Source organism: Rattus norvegicus, chromosome 10 (assembly GCF_021556685.1).
Source record: "Rattus norvegicus strain SHRSP/BbbUtx chromosome 10, alternate assembly SHRSP_T2T, whole genome shotgun sequence".
NCBI lineage: Eukaryota > Metazoa > Chordata > Mammalia > Rodentia > Muridae > Rattus > Rattus norvegicus.
In genome coordinates this window covers 70,819,458-70,836,277 of record NC_141543.1, presented here as the reverse complement: position 1 = coordinate 70,836,277, position 16,820 = coordinate 70,819,458, and the positions used below count along the sequence as shown (strand labels likewise).

Here is a 16,820-nt window from a genome sequence, read left to right as displayed (position 1 = left end):
CTCAGACCCCAGCTGCCTCTGCCTCATCATTAGTGTGGGGATTAAAGGTGTGTACCACCACTGCCGGGCAAATATGAGTAATTTTCAAAAATGAAATTATCATTGTTTTGTGTGAATGTGCGTTTGCACAGCCATGCACATGAGTGCGCATGTGGGTGGCGTCAAAAGGTTGATGTTTCGAGGCCATGTGAGTATGTATTGGTACTTTCCTGGAGCTTGGTGTGCTTAGTGAGCCATCTCATGACTATTGTTTTGTAAGACTAAATGTCTAGGTTATCTTTCTTTTCTTTTTTTTTAATTCTTTACATTTATTTATTTATTTGAGATAGGGTCTCTCTACCATCTTAAAACTCAATATACAGACGAAGCTGACCCTGAATTCAGAGATCTACCTGCTTCCGCCTCCCATTAGTGCTGGGATCAAAAGCATGAGCCACCAGACCTTGCAGCAGGGCAGGCAGGCATGGTGCTGCACTGGACCAGTAGCTGAGAGCTTATATCTGGTCCACTAACATGAGGCCGAGAGGGAGCTACTTGGGAGTGGTGTGTGTTTTTGAAACCTGAAAGCCCATCCTAAGGACATACGTACTTGAGCAGGGACACACTTCCTAATCTTTTCTAAGTAGTTCCAGCAACCAGAGACCACACATTCGAATGCATGAGCCTGTGGGAGCCATTCTCATTCAAACCACTAGCCTAAGGAAAGAGTTTTGTTTAACAGACATATCCTATGTCTCCTTCTGTGTTGCTAAATGGGATAGAAATCTGGATTACCCACTCAGTACAAAGGCGTTTTACTGTATATGGGTGAGTTTAAATGAAACCACTTGCAGAAGCTTCCACTAAGTCTTTTGACTCATACACATGGATTACACATCAAACGACCCAAAGTAGTCTCCTCTTCATTCGACCTCATCAATATCAGCTAGCTTCATTCCGAGGAAAACATGCTCCCCTCATTTTCCTGGGTCAGCCATTAATGTTTTTTTTTTTCTTTAAAGAAGCCATCTTGAATGTTTTTAATTTAAAAAGTATCTCTAAGGACTTTTAGGTCATTATTACCTTTTTTAGTACTTTAGGATGGAGCTGATGCATGCTGAGAAACTGAGAAAGGAAAAGCAAGAATTTGAGAAAGCCGCCATGGACATGGTAAGAGCTGCTGTACTGCCAGTTGTTAGTCTCTCCGGCTGTCTTAGAGAAGAAAGAGGAATCTTTGAGTCCTACCCATTTAGTGTTCCATTTTTCACTTTCAAGTGAGTGTGTAAGGTATTTTAATTTTTAGAACAATATATTAGTGTGTGTTCATGTCGTGGTGTTTGTGGGGACGTCCGCGGACAGCTTGAGGGAGTTGTTCCTCTCATGCCACTACTTGGATCCCTTTCCCCAGTGAGCTAGTGTGTAGCTCTTGCTCCTCCTGCTTCAGCCTCTGAGGGGTGGGATTAAAGGTGTGCTCCACCATCCCTGGCTCTTTTCCTTTTCATATAATTTGTAATGAAACTGAATACTTGAAAGGAATAGCTTTGAATGTCAGAGCTTGCGTTCTGAGGCATGCCTGTAATTCCAGTGAATCTTATGAGTTCTGGGCTAGCCTGGGCTTATAGCAACACCCTGTCTTCAAGAAGATAAAACAACAAAACTAATATAGAAACAAAAGAATTTGCTGTACCATTATGGTGTTTTTAGCTCAGAAGTTTGTGTGTAGGTGGGGTGTGCATGTGCAGGGTATGTTTATGTGTTCACATGCGAGGGATTTTGAGAATGCATGTGTGTGTACGTGTAAGTGGTAGCCAGAGATTGGTGTGTGTCCTTTTCTTTTTTTATTTTTTTTCTTTTTTCTTTTTTTGCGGAGCTGGGGACCGAACCCAGGGCCTTGTGCTTGCTAGGCAAGCGCTCTACCACTGAGCTAAATCCCCAATCCCGGTGTGTGTCCTTTCAACTGCTTCCCCGCCTTATATTTTATCTTTTAATGACATTTGAGAATGATGCTTTGAGGGAGGCACTTGTCAGGTATGTGGGAGTCAGGGGATGACTTACAGGAGTCGGTTCTCTCCTTTTGTCACATGGGCCCTGCAGGTCCCTCTCAGGTGGTCAGTCGGCAGCAGGCACCTCTCCTCCAGAGCCATCTTATCAGCATTATTTATCTTTTAATTTGCACTTACTTACTTGTGTGCCTCAGTGTACACGTGGAGGTCAGAGGAAGGATAACTTAGCGGAGTTGGCTCTCTCCATCACTGATCTCAGGGGTCCAGCTCAGTCATCAGGCTTGGCAGCAGGCACCTTTCAATGAAACCTTTACCACTGGCCCTTCTTATTATTAAAATAAGAAATATTATTATTATTTATTCATAATGACAGGGTTCATTATGTGGCTCTGCTTTGCTTGGATCTCTATGTTGACCAGGCTGGCCTTGAACTCAGAGATTCACCTGCCTCTGTACTGGGATTAAACTGTGCCTACTTTTAATTCATCTGTGTGTGTGTGGTGGTGGCGGGGGAGTGAGGGTGGGTGTCTTACAGGCACCATAATATTCTACCATGTGAGTTCCAGTGCCTTTCCCTTTTAAACTATTTCGTTGGTCCTTTCCATCCTGGTATTTGAGATGGGGTCTCTCACTGAATGTGGAAGGCACCAGTTTGCTCAGACTAGCTGGCAGTAGGCCCCATTGAGCCCTGTATCAGGGTTCCAGGTGCCTGCCACCACACCTGGCTTTTTGCATAAGTACTGGAGGTACACACTTGTGTCCTTATACTTGTATGGCAAGCACTTCATCAACTGAGCTATTTCCCCAGTTGTTAGAACGTGTTTTTTTTTTTTTTTTTTATTTATTCAAATAAAATATTAAACAAAAGGATAATCAAGGTGTGTGCAACTGGATCTGTTCTGGTCTAAACAGAGAGTAAGGATCCTTAGGGAGGCATCTGGTGACACTGATGTTCAAGCTGCACACCTTAACCAGTGAAGGAGCTGGCCTTGGAATTGTGATTTGTCACTGCCCTGGTGGTTTGTTTTTTGTTTTTTTGTACTTCCTGGTCCTGCCTTTTCAGTCACGGTTAATGTAACACAGTTAATATAACACTTTGTAGGGGGATTTCGATCATCCTGAGGAAATCCTTAAAGGCGAGTTGGCACGGATCGTTTACAAAAGTGCTGTAAGCAAGATTAAAGGTAGGTATCCTCTAGAGACTTATTTTTGGTAGGCGTTCTGTTTGGGATGAGAAGGACTGTTAGCTTGTAGGCAAAGTATACTCTGTCTTCAGAAAAAGCTTCCTTCTGAGCTCTCATTGGGCATTTCAATAAGGTTTTATTGAGGGTGGTCCCGCCTCCGGGTGGCCTGAGAGGCGGTTCGCTAAGCCGCATGGACAGCACTGCAGAGGGCAGAGGAGCTGCCAGTGGCAGGGGATGTGAAACGGGTGTGCAGGAGGTCAGAAGCAGGTGGACGTGAGTGCAGTGGTCACATGCTATCCACCTATGCCTTGCTGTCCTGGAGCACAGAGGACCAGGAGCCAAGGCCACGAGGCCTGCCTGCACCACAACCAGAATGTAGCCAGGAGAGGCTGAGCTCAATGATTCTGCAGAACGGTGGAAGGAGTTCAGCCCAGCATTGCCTGAGATGTATTGCGGGGGAATCTGGCCGGTGTAACCATACCAGCAGTCATTAGAAGATGCAAACGGGACAAAGGAAGATTCCAGTTGAGTTTGAATCCTCACACAATGACCAGTGCACAACATCCCTTATAGCTTGCCTGGGTGCCCACCTATTCAAACGATAGCCAGGGCTCCCTGCAGAGGTTGTCTGCCTCTCAGGTAATCCCACTGTCCTCTTCAGAAGGCCAGGAACATCCTGAGTGGGATGGCTCATCTCAGCCTCTTTTCTATTGTATTCTGCTGGACAGGAAATTATCTAGAAGTCAGAAAATTCTGTATCAAACTGTCTGGGGCCTCATAGCTCATGTAATCATTAGACTCAGCCAGGATCTCCCTGCCTATGGACTTTGGGTTGTTTCTGGACATTACTGGGCTGCTTACATACTCTTTTTAATTAAAAGATTTATTTTTGTATTTTTTAAAAAAAGCTTTTATTGAGTATTTAACTAATTTGGTGGAGTTGAAAAGCAGTAGATGATATAATCTTTGCCTTATGCTCTGAAGGTTATGAAACTTAAGAATAGTTAGAAATATTTAAAAACATTAATGTTTTTGTACATGTGATGGGGATATAGGAATATCTCCTCTTTGTTCTATTTAAAAAAAACAAAACAAAACAAACAAAAGTCACCCCGAAGGCTACCCGTTCTAACTATGAGCATAACTTAGTGGTACATCATGCATGATGTCATAGACTTGATCCAGCACCAGGAAAACAAAGACAGAGATTGATATGGAGCCATCTAACACCGGCTGAGACAGGAGGATCATGCTAGCTTAGTATAAAGTGCTTGCCTCACATGCACAAGGCTGTAGGCTCGATCCCTACTCTAGGGTTCAGGGGAGGAACAGAAGCCAGCCGTGGCTAGAGAGAAGCCCTGTCTCAACGCAGAAGACTACCCCCAAAAGACTAACTCTAATACGTAAAGAAGATGGCACGTTTAGAATGAAGTGTGTCTTTACAATTTAACTGACAGCAGGTTGCCCCCTCCCTCTATTTTTAAATTTTAGGTGCGGAATTCCATGTGTCTCTTCTTGCTATTTCTCAGCTGTTTGATTTTGCCAAAGATCTACAGAAGGAGATTTATGACGAGTAAGTAAACAGTGGTGAGGCCAGCACATCTGTTTCTGATCTGTTAAGATCCGAGGCTGGGAGACATGAAGAAGAATATACACTGGGTGGTGCAGCCTTTAATCCCAGCACTTAGGAGGTAAATGCAGATGGATCTCTGACTTCGAAGCCAGCCTGGTCTACAGAGCGAGTTTTCAGACATCCAGAACTACACAGAGAAGCCCTGTTTCAAAAAACCTGAACAAAGGCTAGAGAGATGGCTCAGTGGTTAAGAGCACTGACTGCTCTTCCAGAGGTCCTGAGTTCAAATCTCAGCAACCACATGGTGGCTCACAACCATCTGTAATGAGATGTGATGCCCTCTTCTGGCTTGCAGGTGTACATGCAGTATATATATATATCTTAACAAGGAAAAGCCAAAACAAAACAAAATAAGAATAATAAGAAAAAGAATATCTTTCACAAGCTTTAGGAAAAATTATGCTGTATTATGAATAGAAATTATACATTCCCGCAGTGGTTCTTTGACATACTGGGCTTCGAGTCTGAAATAGAGTGCAATTTACAAACATATCCCAAAGGCTTACATCAATACATGTTTTTCTTTTCTGCAAAATCAGAGTTGTATTCATAACTCTTGATAGCTAAGTGCTGTTGATAATTTAATCTGCAGTGTCTGATTCTGGTATTTAAGAATATTTGTACATATTACTTAATTTTTGTGCTGTGATGAAATAAATACTATGATCAAAAACAATTTAGGGAAGAGTTCATTTTGGCTTATGGTTCCAGAAGCCTAGAGTCCATAGTGGTGGGAAAGACATGGCACACTAATGCAGACAGGAAGTTGGCTGGTGACATCTTTTCCTGCACACAGGAAGCAGAGTGAGTGAGCAGGAAATGAAGTATGACTCTAAGCCCACGAATCCTGCCCCCAATGATGCTCTTTCTTCAGATTCCACAGCCTCCCCAAATAATGCCACAAGCTAGAGACTGAGTGCTCAAATTCACGGGCCTTTGGGGTGCTTCTCCTAGCATCCGCTGCATGATGTTACATTAGGCACTTTGGTTCTTAGGTTCGCTTCTCGATGTCGTAGGAGACGGATAAGCTAGAACACGCATCGGTTTGTTCTTTGGATGGCTTCAGGGTTTTGGTAGAGACTTTGCTTAGGCTTTTTCTCTGCCTCTGGTAGAAGAATTCAGGCTCTGCAGAGCTCATGGAGGCGTCTGTGGCCACAGATAGCTACTGATGTGATTTGGAGAGCTATAATAATTTTAAAGATAATATTTGTTGGGGTTTTGCGTATTTATCACTAAATAGGGTCTGGACTCACTAGGCTGGCCTTGTTTTCTGGATGCTGGGAGTATGGGCTTGTGCCACCATGCCCAGCTAGTAGCTAACATTTGTAAACGATGCCTGAAATGCTCTGAAATCCAATTGATATATAACAACTTTGTTCCATTGATTAGTCTGTTCATTACACTGTTCTGGAACGCCTGTTAGGAGATTTCTCTTGTGTTATCGCAGCTATAAAAGGGCGTCCTGTGTCCTATGCAGACCATAGGAACTCTGTTAGTCTTAATCAGTCACTAGCATGGGGCAGGTACCAGTAAACTATAATTTTCAGCCTTCAAGCTCTGCACACTGATGACCCACTCACCTGGGACTATGTGGCACGGCGAGAGTTAGAGATTGAGTCCCAACCAGGTGAAGAGCAGCCTGTATCAAAACAAGCCAAAGCAGTGGAAATGGGCCGAAGGGAAGAAAGGTGCTGTGCCGTGTATGAAGAGGCAGTGAGGACCCTGCCTACAGGTGAGTCTGTCTTGTGTAAGAGTAAGGGTACATGACGGTGAGACGGACAGTCATTCTCAGCACTTAGCTGGCACGGGAAGTCTCTGTAGAGCTCAGTGGTAGGGCTCTTAGCCAGTGAGCATGCGCTCTTAGTTCAGTCTCTAGTAGAGAAGAAAAAAAGGAAGAGAAATCTCTGTGTGGGACAGTTTACAGTGTACCTGGCTTGCTTTTTCTTTCCTTAAATTAGAAAAACGGATTACATGTATTTATTTATTATGTGTGTGTCTCTGTGTGTGAGTGCATGCCACAGCACATGTGTGCTGGCCAGAGAACAGACAGTAGACAGTTCACTGCGGTGATTGGGACCCTTCTCTCTTTTTAAAGATTTGTTTATTTACTTTATGTATATGACTGTCTTCAGACACCAGAAGAGGATAGCGGATCCCATTACAGATGTTTATGAGCCACCATGTGGTTGCTGGGAATTGAACTCAGGACTTCTAGGGGAGCAGTCAGTGTTCTAACTGCTGAGCCATCTCTCCAGTCCTGTTAATTAATTAATTAATTAATTAATTAAAGATTTATTCATTTATTTTATGTATATGAGTGCTTGATCTGCATGTACACTTGCAGGCCAGAAGACAGCATCTGATCATATTATAGACAGTTGTGAGCCACCATGTAGTTGCTGGCGGTCAAACTCAGGACCTTTTGAAGAGCAAACCGTGCCTTAACCACTCACCCATCTCTCCAGCCCCTGGTTCTCTGCTTCTGATATGTGGGTCCTACCTAGGAAGTGGGCTGAGGCCCTTGTGTTGAGCTGTCTTGCCAGCCTTTTCATACCTCCTTTTCTTGAGACAGCAACTCAATCTACTAGATAGGCCACGGTGACCTTGAACTTCTGAGTCAGTGTGTGTGGTGTCCTGCATGCTGGACAATCACTACCAACAGAGCTACATACTTATCCCTGTGATGGGGAAAAGCTAGACTTTTTCATGGTGAGATTTCATGTAACCTAGGCTGGCCTTGAGTTCCTGACCCCTGTGTGGCTGGGACCACAGGTGTGTGTGAGCCTTCGAGGACTTCTTCAGTAATAGAGACATTCATGCTCATTTGCTTGGCAGAAATAATACTCACGTATAATTTAAGGGTGGGGATGTGGTGCAGTTGGTAAAGTGCTTTGTAGAACATATGAAGCCCTGGGCTTGATCCCCAGCCCTGGCCTAAACTGCAAGTGGTAGTACGGACTTCATAATGTAAATACCTTAGAGATAAAGGCAGGACGATCCAGGGTTCAAGGTTCTCCTTAGCTAGAGAGTGAGTTTGAGGCCTCTCTGAGCTGCATGAAACCTGTCTCGGATAAAAACAAAACAAAGTAAGCCAACCCCCAAACCCTAAGAAATTATAATTCAGATGATTATTATTCTATATCTTTTTTCCTTTTCTTTTTTTTATTTGGAGACAGGGTCTCACTCTGTAGCCTTGGCTGGCCCAGAACTTTCTGTGTAGACTAAGGCTGTCCTTGAATTCTGCCTGCCTCTGTCTCAGTGCTGGGGTTAAAGGGATGAGGCACTACATGGGAGTACCCTGTATCTTTCTTTAGAGGTTGCACTTTTGTTTGGTAGTATTGGATAATGAAGGCAGTGGAGGTAGAAAGCCTAGACCAGAATTTGAGTTCCTGTGATTGCTCAGTCCCTTTCTCCCAATATCTGATATGTTTGATTGGAAACAATGGGAACAATTGTTTTTAAAGCCAGGTTAATTTAAACTTTGTTTTTAAAAACAATTCACTTTATTATTTTTATTTAATGTGTATTTGTGTGTGTGTGTGTGTGTGTGTGTGTGTGTGTGTTTTCCCCTGTGAGTTAATAATGTCACATGTGCTGGTACCCACAGACGCTCAAAGAGGTTGTCCGATCTCTGGGAGCTGTAGTTACACAGATTGTGAGCCACCCAGTTTGGATGCTAGAATCCTAACTCAGATCCTCTGGAAGGGCAGCAAGTGCTCATAACCATTGGGCCACCTCCAGCTCCTGACTTAAACTTCCTTTAGAGGAGTTTCCTCTTGAAAGAAAGGTGCTTGAACTAAGAGGACTGGTGACCTAACTGGAGTCATCTGACTTTTCCAGAGGCCATGTGGAAGTGTTACATCACCTTTTGCTTGGAGAGGTTTTCTAAGAAGACCAGTAGTGTGTCTCTCAGGGGGCAGGTAAGGATTTGCGTTGCATAGCTACAGTGATGGTCAGAAGGTGTTTGTTCTCTAGAGAGGACACAGGGCAGCTCCCAGCATTCCAGGCTCAATCACTTGCTTTTTGTGGTGGGTGACCTGTCGTCATGACGATCTAGTCTGGTTTGCCTTAATCTGGACATTGCACAGGAGAGCTTTCTGCTGATTGCACTGTGCTTAGCGCATCTCTTCCTGAGTCACCCGTTCAGATCAGAGCCATCTGAATTCTCAGAAATGTGCAAAATCACTTTTGCCCAGCTCTGGCCAGAGGCGGCCAGAATCTGCTTGATGACCTGACATGTTTGTGATTCCAGAGGCTGGAAAGAACCATGCGTGCATTCAGGAAGGCCCATGAACTGAAGCTCCTCTCTGAAGTCCAGTACAAGCAGTGGGTAAGGCCATAGAGAGCACATTCACTGCACGTTACGTGTGCTTTATTCTGATTCAGGTACATGTCCGCAGGACAAACTGTGAGCCGGCTGGAAGTAGTGCTCCCTTTCCCACAGTTCTCCTCTTCCCTCAAGTCTCTTCTCTTCCACACCCCCTCTCCTCTGTTTCTTAAGGATTTCTTTTTGTTTATATCATGAGTGCTTTGCCTGTGTATATGTGTGTATACCATGTATGTACAGGCTAGAAGAGAGCTTTGGATTTCCTGGAACAGGTTGGAATTAAAGATGCTTGTTAGCTGCTGTGTGGGTGCTGAGAATTTCACCTGAGTCCTCTGGAAGAATAGCCAGTTTTCTTAACTGTAGTACCACCTCTTCAGCCCTCCCTCCTTCCCCTCCCCTCTCTAGCCCTCCCCTCCCCCTTTTCCCCTTACTTTTTCCCTTTCCTTCCCCTTCCCCTTTCCCTCCCTCTCTCCTTTTTCCTCCCTTCCCTTTTCCTTCCTTTCCCACTCTTCCCCTTTCCCTCTCTTCCCCTTACTCTTTTCCTCCCCTCCCCCTTTCCTTCCCCTCCTCTTCTCCTTTCCCTTCCTTCACCCCTTCCCATTTCCCTTCTTGTACTTCCTCTTCCTCTCCCCTACCCTCCCCTTTTCCTCCTCCTTACTCTCCCCTTCTTCCCCTCCATTCCTCTCCACTTCTCTTCCTGGGTTCCCTTCCTTTCACTTCCTCCTTTTTCCTTCCCAACCACCTTCTTTCCCCTTGTCTATTTCTCCTTCCTCTCTTTGCTTTCCCTAACCCTTCTCATTTTTGCGCTGTTGGCACAAAAGGCAGATAGATACCCTGGAGTTCATCTGTTCAGTTCAGGGTTTGGATCCCCAGCACCCATGTAAATGCCTAGAATTCTAGTGTGCCAGAGGTGAACACAATTCCCAGAGTGAACCAGCCAATTAGATTAGCCGTGTGTGTTTGAGCTCTGGGTTTAGTTGAGAGTCCTTGCCTCAGTGAATAAGGTGAGAGCTATGGAGGAAGCTAACATCAGCATTACACATCAATATGGTTGAACATACATGTATGTGCACCAGCATATACATTTGTACAGTGCACACACATGCACACATCACATGCATACACAGATGCAAAAAAAAAAAATAGAAGGAAATTCTGGAAATCACCCAACATCGACCTCTGGCATATATGTCTGTCTGTCTGTATGTCTCTCTCATATATGTATGTCTCACTCACATATGCACACACACACTCACACACCTATATCAGCATGCATATGTCTACTCTCACACAAACAACAGATGTGTCTTAAACACACAAATAAAAATAAAAATTACAAGATTATTCTGCTTTTCCCCATAATCTTTCAGGAAAAGTTACTTAAACCTTTTTTTTTTTTTAAATTTACTCTAACTTCTTAACTTGGTCTCTGCCCATAATTCTGGAAACATCACCCTCTAATCATGCTAACCGTGAATTTCCTCCAGTATTAAGTTGTCTCATCTTCAGCGCCTGTGCAAGCTGGCTGGAGAGCTTCTCTCTTCTGGGGTTCTGGGTTTTCTGTCTGGTACCTGTTTGTCCGTAAGTGTTAGCGTGCATGGTTCCCTCTCTGAAGTTCTGTCTCACCAATGCCATGGGCAGTGCTGGTCGTTCTTGCTCTGCACTGCCCTCCTGTAGCTGTCGAGGCTAAGATCTTACCGTCTCATTAGATTGGAAGCTCTGTGATGGGGAAGAGTCTGATTTTCTTGTGTTAAATTCGGCCTATAACAGTGCATAGTAAATGCAGTTGCTATAGGAACTAGCTATAAACTGCTGGGTTTTTTTCTACAATTTTGTAAAATTCTGTCGTAAACTGATTTTAGTTTTTTTCTCATTTCTAATAAACTAGTGTGGATACAAATACTTTGAACAGATAAAATTTCCTTTACTTTTTGGGCCATATGTGTTAAAGTAAAATAAAAAACTCAACACTTTGATGATTCTTCAGTTTGTTTGTTTTAAAGGCTATATTTTTATATTTTATTTTATTTATTTTTAAAGATTTATTTATTTAATGTACGTGTGAGTACACTGTTTCAGACACACCAGAAGGGGGCATCAGATCCCATTACAGATGGTTGTGAGCCACCATGCGGTTGCTGGGTATTGAACTCAGGACCTCTGGAAGAGAAGCCAGTGCTCTTAACCACTGAGCCATCTCTCCAGCCCCGACTCTCTGCTTTTCATCCATTTCTGATTAAAGGAAATTATTATCACTCTGTAGGTATGTGCCATGGCATGTGTATGAGGAGAGCACCTTTGCAGGAGATTCTTCCCTTCAGTGTGGGATCCAGACAGAGCTCAGGCTGACAAGGTTGCCCAGCAGGCAGGCAGGCAGGCAGGCAGGCAGGCAGCAGGCAGCAGGCAGGCAGGCAGGCAGGCAGGCAGGCAGGCAGGCAGGCAGGCAGGCAGCAGGCAGGCAGGCAGGCAGGCAGGCAGGCAGGCAGGCAGGCAGGCAGGCAGGCAGGCACTGTTACCTGCTGAGCCATCTGTCTCTTCAGCCCGCTTTATGACTTTCTGACAGTCCTTTGGGTAGGCTCAGGGAAAGGAGGAGGACTCTCAGATGCCCTTTCTGCCTGCTTAGCAGCTGTGGTAAAAGGTATACTGGGAAGGCCCTTGACTTGCCATAAATAGTCTGTATGTGCACCTCTTATATCTGTAATTGCTTTCGGTGGCACTTTACAGTGTGCTTTGTCTTTCTCAGATTGACTTGCTGCTGCGCCAGGACCTCTTCAAAGAAGCTCTACAGGTAGCAGAAGCTGGCACTGAGTTGTTCAAGGACTCTGTCACAATGTGGCAGACGAAACTGCTAGTGCTCATCGACTCAAAGAGCCCAGATGTAGGGGTGCACTTTGAAGAAGCCTTTGCACACCTCAAACCGCAGGTCTGTGAACTGTTTTGGTTTTTTTTTTTAAGATTTTATTTTATGTATGTGAGTACGCTATAGCTCTCTGCAGACACACCAGAAGAGGGCATCAGATCCCATTCCAGATGGTCATGAGCCACCATGTGGTTGCTGGGAATTGAACTCAGGATCTCTGGAAGAGCAGTCAGTGCTCTTAACCACTGAGCCATCTCTCCAACCCGAACTGTTTGTTTTATATTTCATTCTTTTATTTAGGGTTTATTTTTATTATTTTATGTGTATGAGTAAGATTGAGCCCAGAGCTTCGTGTAGGCTAAACAAGCCCTTTATCTACTGAACTCTGTCTCTAGCCCTCTTTTGGAAACTTTTGGAAAATATTTAAGACTCTTGTGAAAGCTCATTTGTAACATACTTGTCTGTTGAGAGCAAACCCTAGAGTGATAATTGCTGTTATGTGGTAATAGCTCAAGGATTGAATAGAAAAGTTACTTCTTCTTTTTTTTTTTTTTTTTTTTTGGTTCTTTTTTTCGGAGCTGGGGACCGAACCCAGGGCCTTGCGCTTCCTAGTCAAGCACTCTACCACTGAGCTAAATCCCCAACCCCGAAAAGTTACTTCTAATCCTTTATTGTAACATTACTAAGTCATGTAAGATTTCTTATTCTGTTTAGATATCTTACAAATAAAAAATACTGATGGAATGTTCTCACGTGCATCCACATCTGATGATTAACTCACCCTGCAATCACGGGAATTCAAACCTTAATGCTCTATGTTTACTTGGCAGTAAATCTTTTGTATTAGTGAAGTGGGAAAATGGACTGCAGCGGGTCAGGTGGGGAACAGACTCCGTGTCTGCTGTCTGTTCTCCGTGCTGAAGATCGGGCAGGCCAGCCTACATCAGTTCTTGTATAGTAGCTCCCAGACCATAGACACAGGGCCTGGGTAGCCGTGGGGCTGATTGGCTGTGGGCTTTTGTTCGCTTCATGATTGCTAATGATGGCTACAGTTGGATTCCCCACTGGAATTGGACTAAATTATCAAAGTGTTGCTTTTTATGACTTGCTGGGGGCCGTAACGACAGTCAAGTCTCCAGAGCACGGTGCTGCATAGTTGCATCTAACGGCTTCCTTTCTGTGAGCAGGTTTGCCTGTCCTTGTGGATTTCTTGGGCAGAGTGGAGTGAAAGTGTTGAAAGTCAGGAGGACACGGAAGCCATCTTTAAGGTACAGGCTCCCGTTTCTGTCCTTTGTGCAAGGATTGGATATTTCATATCCTAAGTCATGACCTAGTGGCTTGGGTGGGTCTTCATAATATGTTTTGATATCTCTAAGTTCTTTTGTTTTTTCCTTTTAAATGTAGAGAGCTCTCTTAGCTGTCACAGGTGCCAATTCAATAACTCTGAAGGAGAAATACCTGGACTGGGCTTATCGGAGTGGAGGCTACAAAAAGGCCAGAGCAGTGTTTAAAAGGTACTCGCAGGCGCTCGTAGCTGCCCCATCCTGCCCACACTTAGCCCCTCATACCTACTATCCGTGCACCACACATAGTGTCTGCAGTGGTGGCCCGAGAAACTTTCTAAACTTATTTCCTTTTTCTGACTTTGCAGTTCATACACTTGGGGTAAATAGCAAATAGATCACTGTCACTGATGATTGCAATTATGTCGTTCGTACAAGCAGCTCTGTCGGCACACCATTTCTTCTTTTCTTCTCTTTGCACATGACTACTTTACAAACAGCAACAAATTAGAGCCAACTAGCAGTCCTGTCAGGGCTCTCCTCTGAAGCGTCCCCAATACCAAACCTCACACCCTGACCAAAACCATGGGCAGCTGTCAGAACCACGCCCTGCTAGAGGGCGAGGCAAATCATAGTCAGCTGCTGTGGACAAATCTGAAGCAGCCAAGTCTCGTATCCCACATCGGGTATTAAAACAAAAACAGATTCTTATATTTCTGTGTTTTCAAAAAAACCAAAATTCTCACCACCTTCCTCTTCAGTAAAACGTACTAGCAGTACTTATTTAAAATGGATGACTACGTTAGGACATCATCTGAGCCTAGAGACCAAACAAGGCAACACAGAGAACAATGTACTAAAAACAGACAGTAACAGCGTGTGTGGGAAATGGTTTTAGGGTGATGAAGGGTGAGCCACTCCAAGCTGAGGCCTGGGCCTGGCTCCAGCAGGTCCAGTTTGACTGTGTTAAACGACCTGTTGCTGGGAGCAAAGCCTGATTATTCACCCCTGCTTATGAGTTGCAAAAGGTTTCCCGTCGCCGTGGGAACTAACATTTTCACTCCTTTTTAGTTTACAGGAAAGCCGTCCATTTTCAGTTGAGTTTTTCAGGAAAATGATGCAGTTTGAGAAGGAGCAGGTGAGTATTCTGAGCACTTCCTGCCTGGAAAACAGATCTCTGTGGTTACACTCTGACCGAGGCCAACAGAGCTCTGATGAATTCAAACTGTCCACAATCAAAGGACAGGGCAAAAATATGCTTTTCCGCAGAGGCATGTAAAGGAAAATTGAATGGCAACAGCAAGCAATAATGAGTGATCTGAAGTAAACTCACTCCCTGCTACCCAGGAGGAGCAGGAACACACTGTGAGAACATGGCTATGGCTTTGAAGAAACCGAGGAGGTCACAAGACTCTGTCTTGTTTTCTCAGAGTGTTCTCTCAAGCACCCTCATATGATCCCATTCCTAGATGACATCCCACGGCATCCCACACTGTTACCTGTAATGCTAACTTTGAATGTCATGGGCTTGAGTTTATGTGCTAGCATTTATTATGTGATAGAGTTTTAGAGCCAGGTGCGGTGGCTCATGCCTTTAATCCCAGACCTCAGGAGGATTTCTGTGAACTCTGTGCCAACCTGGGCTGTGTAGTGAAATCTCAAAAAAAAAAAAAGTTTTAAAATGTCTATAACTGGGTCAGAGCACAGGTACTCAAAATGAAGCCGTTCTCAGCATAGGCTCTAGAACCATCTCTGTTTATTTCTTCATGTAAATCCTACTCAGCCCCTCAAGGCTTTCAAGTGTTATTCCTGCTGCACATCCCAAGCTGCACCCTGAAAATGTAGTTAGACACCTTTCTCCTCGCCAGCGAGGTTAAGTGCTTGTCTGGTTGACATTTGTTTTATTCTGGTAAACATGGTTTTTCTTTCTTCTTTTTAAAAAGTAAAAAAAAAAAAAATTTTTTTTTTTTTTGGTCTTGTTTATTTTGTGAGTGCCACAGTGCACCTGTGAAAGCCAGAGAACAGCTTTTGGGAGATGACTCTTGGCTTCTGCCGTGTTGGGGATTGAACTCAGGCTGTCAGGCTTGGTAGCAGGTGTCTTTACCTGCTGAGCCAGTCCCAGCCTGGGTTTCCCTTCCTTCTTTTTGGATAAGATGAGAAACTACGCTAGCTTGGTAACAGGTAGTAGTTGCTTCGAATACAGATAGTGAGTTTCTTACTGGGTAAGTGAAGCCAGACCTTCTGACTGTCTTTGTAGGACTCCTCTAAGATGGTGAACCTGAGGGAGTATTACGAGAGGGCGTTGAGAGAGTTCGGGTCTACAGACTCTGGTAAGTAGCTTCAGTTATGAGCCTAGCCTGACCGTTGTTATGTGGCTAGAATAGTGTTTCTGGTTTGTCCTGGGCCCTCCTTAGATCAGTTCTTCAGTGTTTTCCCTGCCTTTTGTGTTTTTTTGAGACAGGTTCTCACTCTGTAGCCCAAGCTAGCCTAGAACTCACTAGACTCAAAGCCCTGGCAATGCTCCGGCCTCCACCTGTGCAGCAGTAGGGTTTACTTGTCACTCGAGTTTGCAAGCCCTTCCTTGTACCCACTGCTTCTCTTAAGAACTCTGAATCAGAGAACGCTTGGTTTGAGTCTCTTAAAAAGGAAAATTTGTGTGGCTCAGTAAGATGGCTCCATGGCCAAAGGCACTTGTTTTCAAGCCTAAAGGCATGAATTTGATCTCATGGGCCCACATGGTAGAAAAGGACGGCCTTCCATAAGTTGTCCTCTGACCTCCACACGTGTGCCATGCCCTACCGGTGTGTATGTGCATACACAATATAAAATCAATAACTTTAAAAAGCTGTGCGTGCTGGGATGTAGTGACTCTGACTAATCTTACAGATGTGGAAGGAGGAATGTTGCCAGGAGTTCGGAGGCCAGTCCAGGCTATGTGGTGGGTTCCGGGCTAGCCTGGACTACAGAATGAGACCCTATCTCAAAAAAATTCAAAACCAAACCAATTAAACCAAAGCAAGTATTTCTAAAGAAAAGGTTAGTACAGGTTGGTAGTCACAGCTGGTCATCATAGTAGGAAAGGAGAAACAGTCAGTTATAATGGGGCTAGCTTGCTGAGGCACAGTGTGGGGCTGACTATGTTACAGCTGTGTAGCATGTCTTTTAAAAAGTAGGGAGGAAGTTGAGTGGAGGAGAGGCAGAGGCAGATGGATCACTAAGTGTGAGGCCAGCCTGGTTTATGGAGTGAGTTCCAGGGCAGCCAGGGTAGTACACAAGAGACCCTGTCTGGAGAGGATAGAAAGGAGTCTGAGTTTCTGCTATAAAGACATGATACATGTTTGAGGCAATAGGTGGACTTAAATACTCCACAGTGGTTACATATGTCAGAGAGCCTCATTTTATTTGTATATTTAAATTCCTCTTACACTGATTTTATGTTTGGAAGTTTCTTAGACTTTTATAACTGGCTTAGTATTTAATAACTGAATTTGCCTAATTAAAGCCTTCTCAGTTTTCTAGCTCTGTTTACAGTAGTTTTTTTTTTTTTTTTT

At 44.2% G+C, this 16,820-nt stretch overlaps 1 protein-coding gene and 1 pseudogene across 1 annotated transcript in view; both read left to right on the top strand.

Moving 5' to 3' along the window:
- Utp6 (UTP6 small subunit processome component) overlaps nt 1–16,820 on the top strand; it is a 30,764-nt gene that overhangs the window by 11,789 nt on the left and 2,155 nt on the right. Inside the window, 11 exon segments of the mRNA NM_001398803.1 lie at nt 1,072–1,149; nt 3,085–3,166; nt 4,658–4,739; nt 6,347–6,531; nt 8,640–8,719; nt 9,052–9,129; nt 11,870–12,049; nt 13,174–13,254; nt 13,391–13,500; nt 14,341–14,407; nt 15,527–15,599. Of these exon segments, the coding sequence (NP_001385732.1) occupies nt 1,072–1,149; nt 3,085–3,166; nt 4,658–4,739; nt 6,347–6,531; nt 8,640–8,719; nt 9,052–9,129; nt 11,870–12,049; nt 13,174–13,254; nt 13,391–13,500; nt 14,341–14,407; nt 15,527–15,599 (1,096 nt within the window).
- LOC148003000 (uncharacterized protein C10orf143 homolog pseudogene) lies at nt 3,383–3,737 on the top strand (annotated as a pseudogene).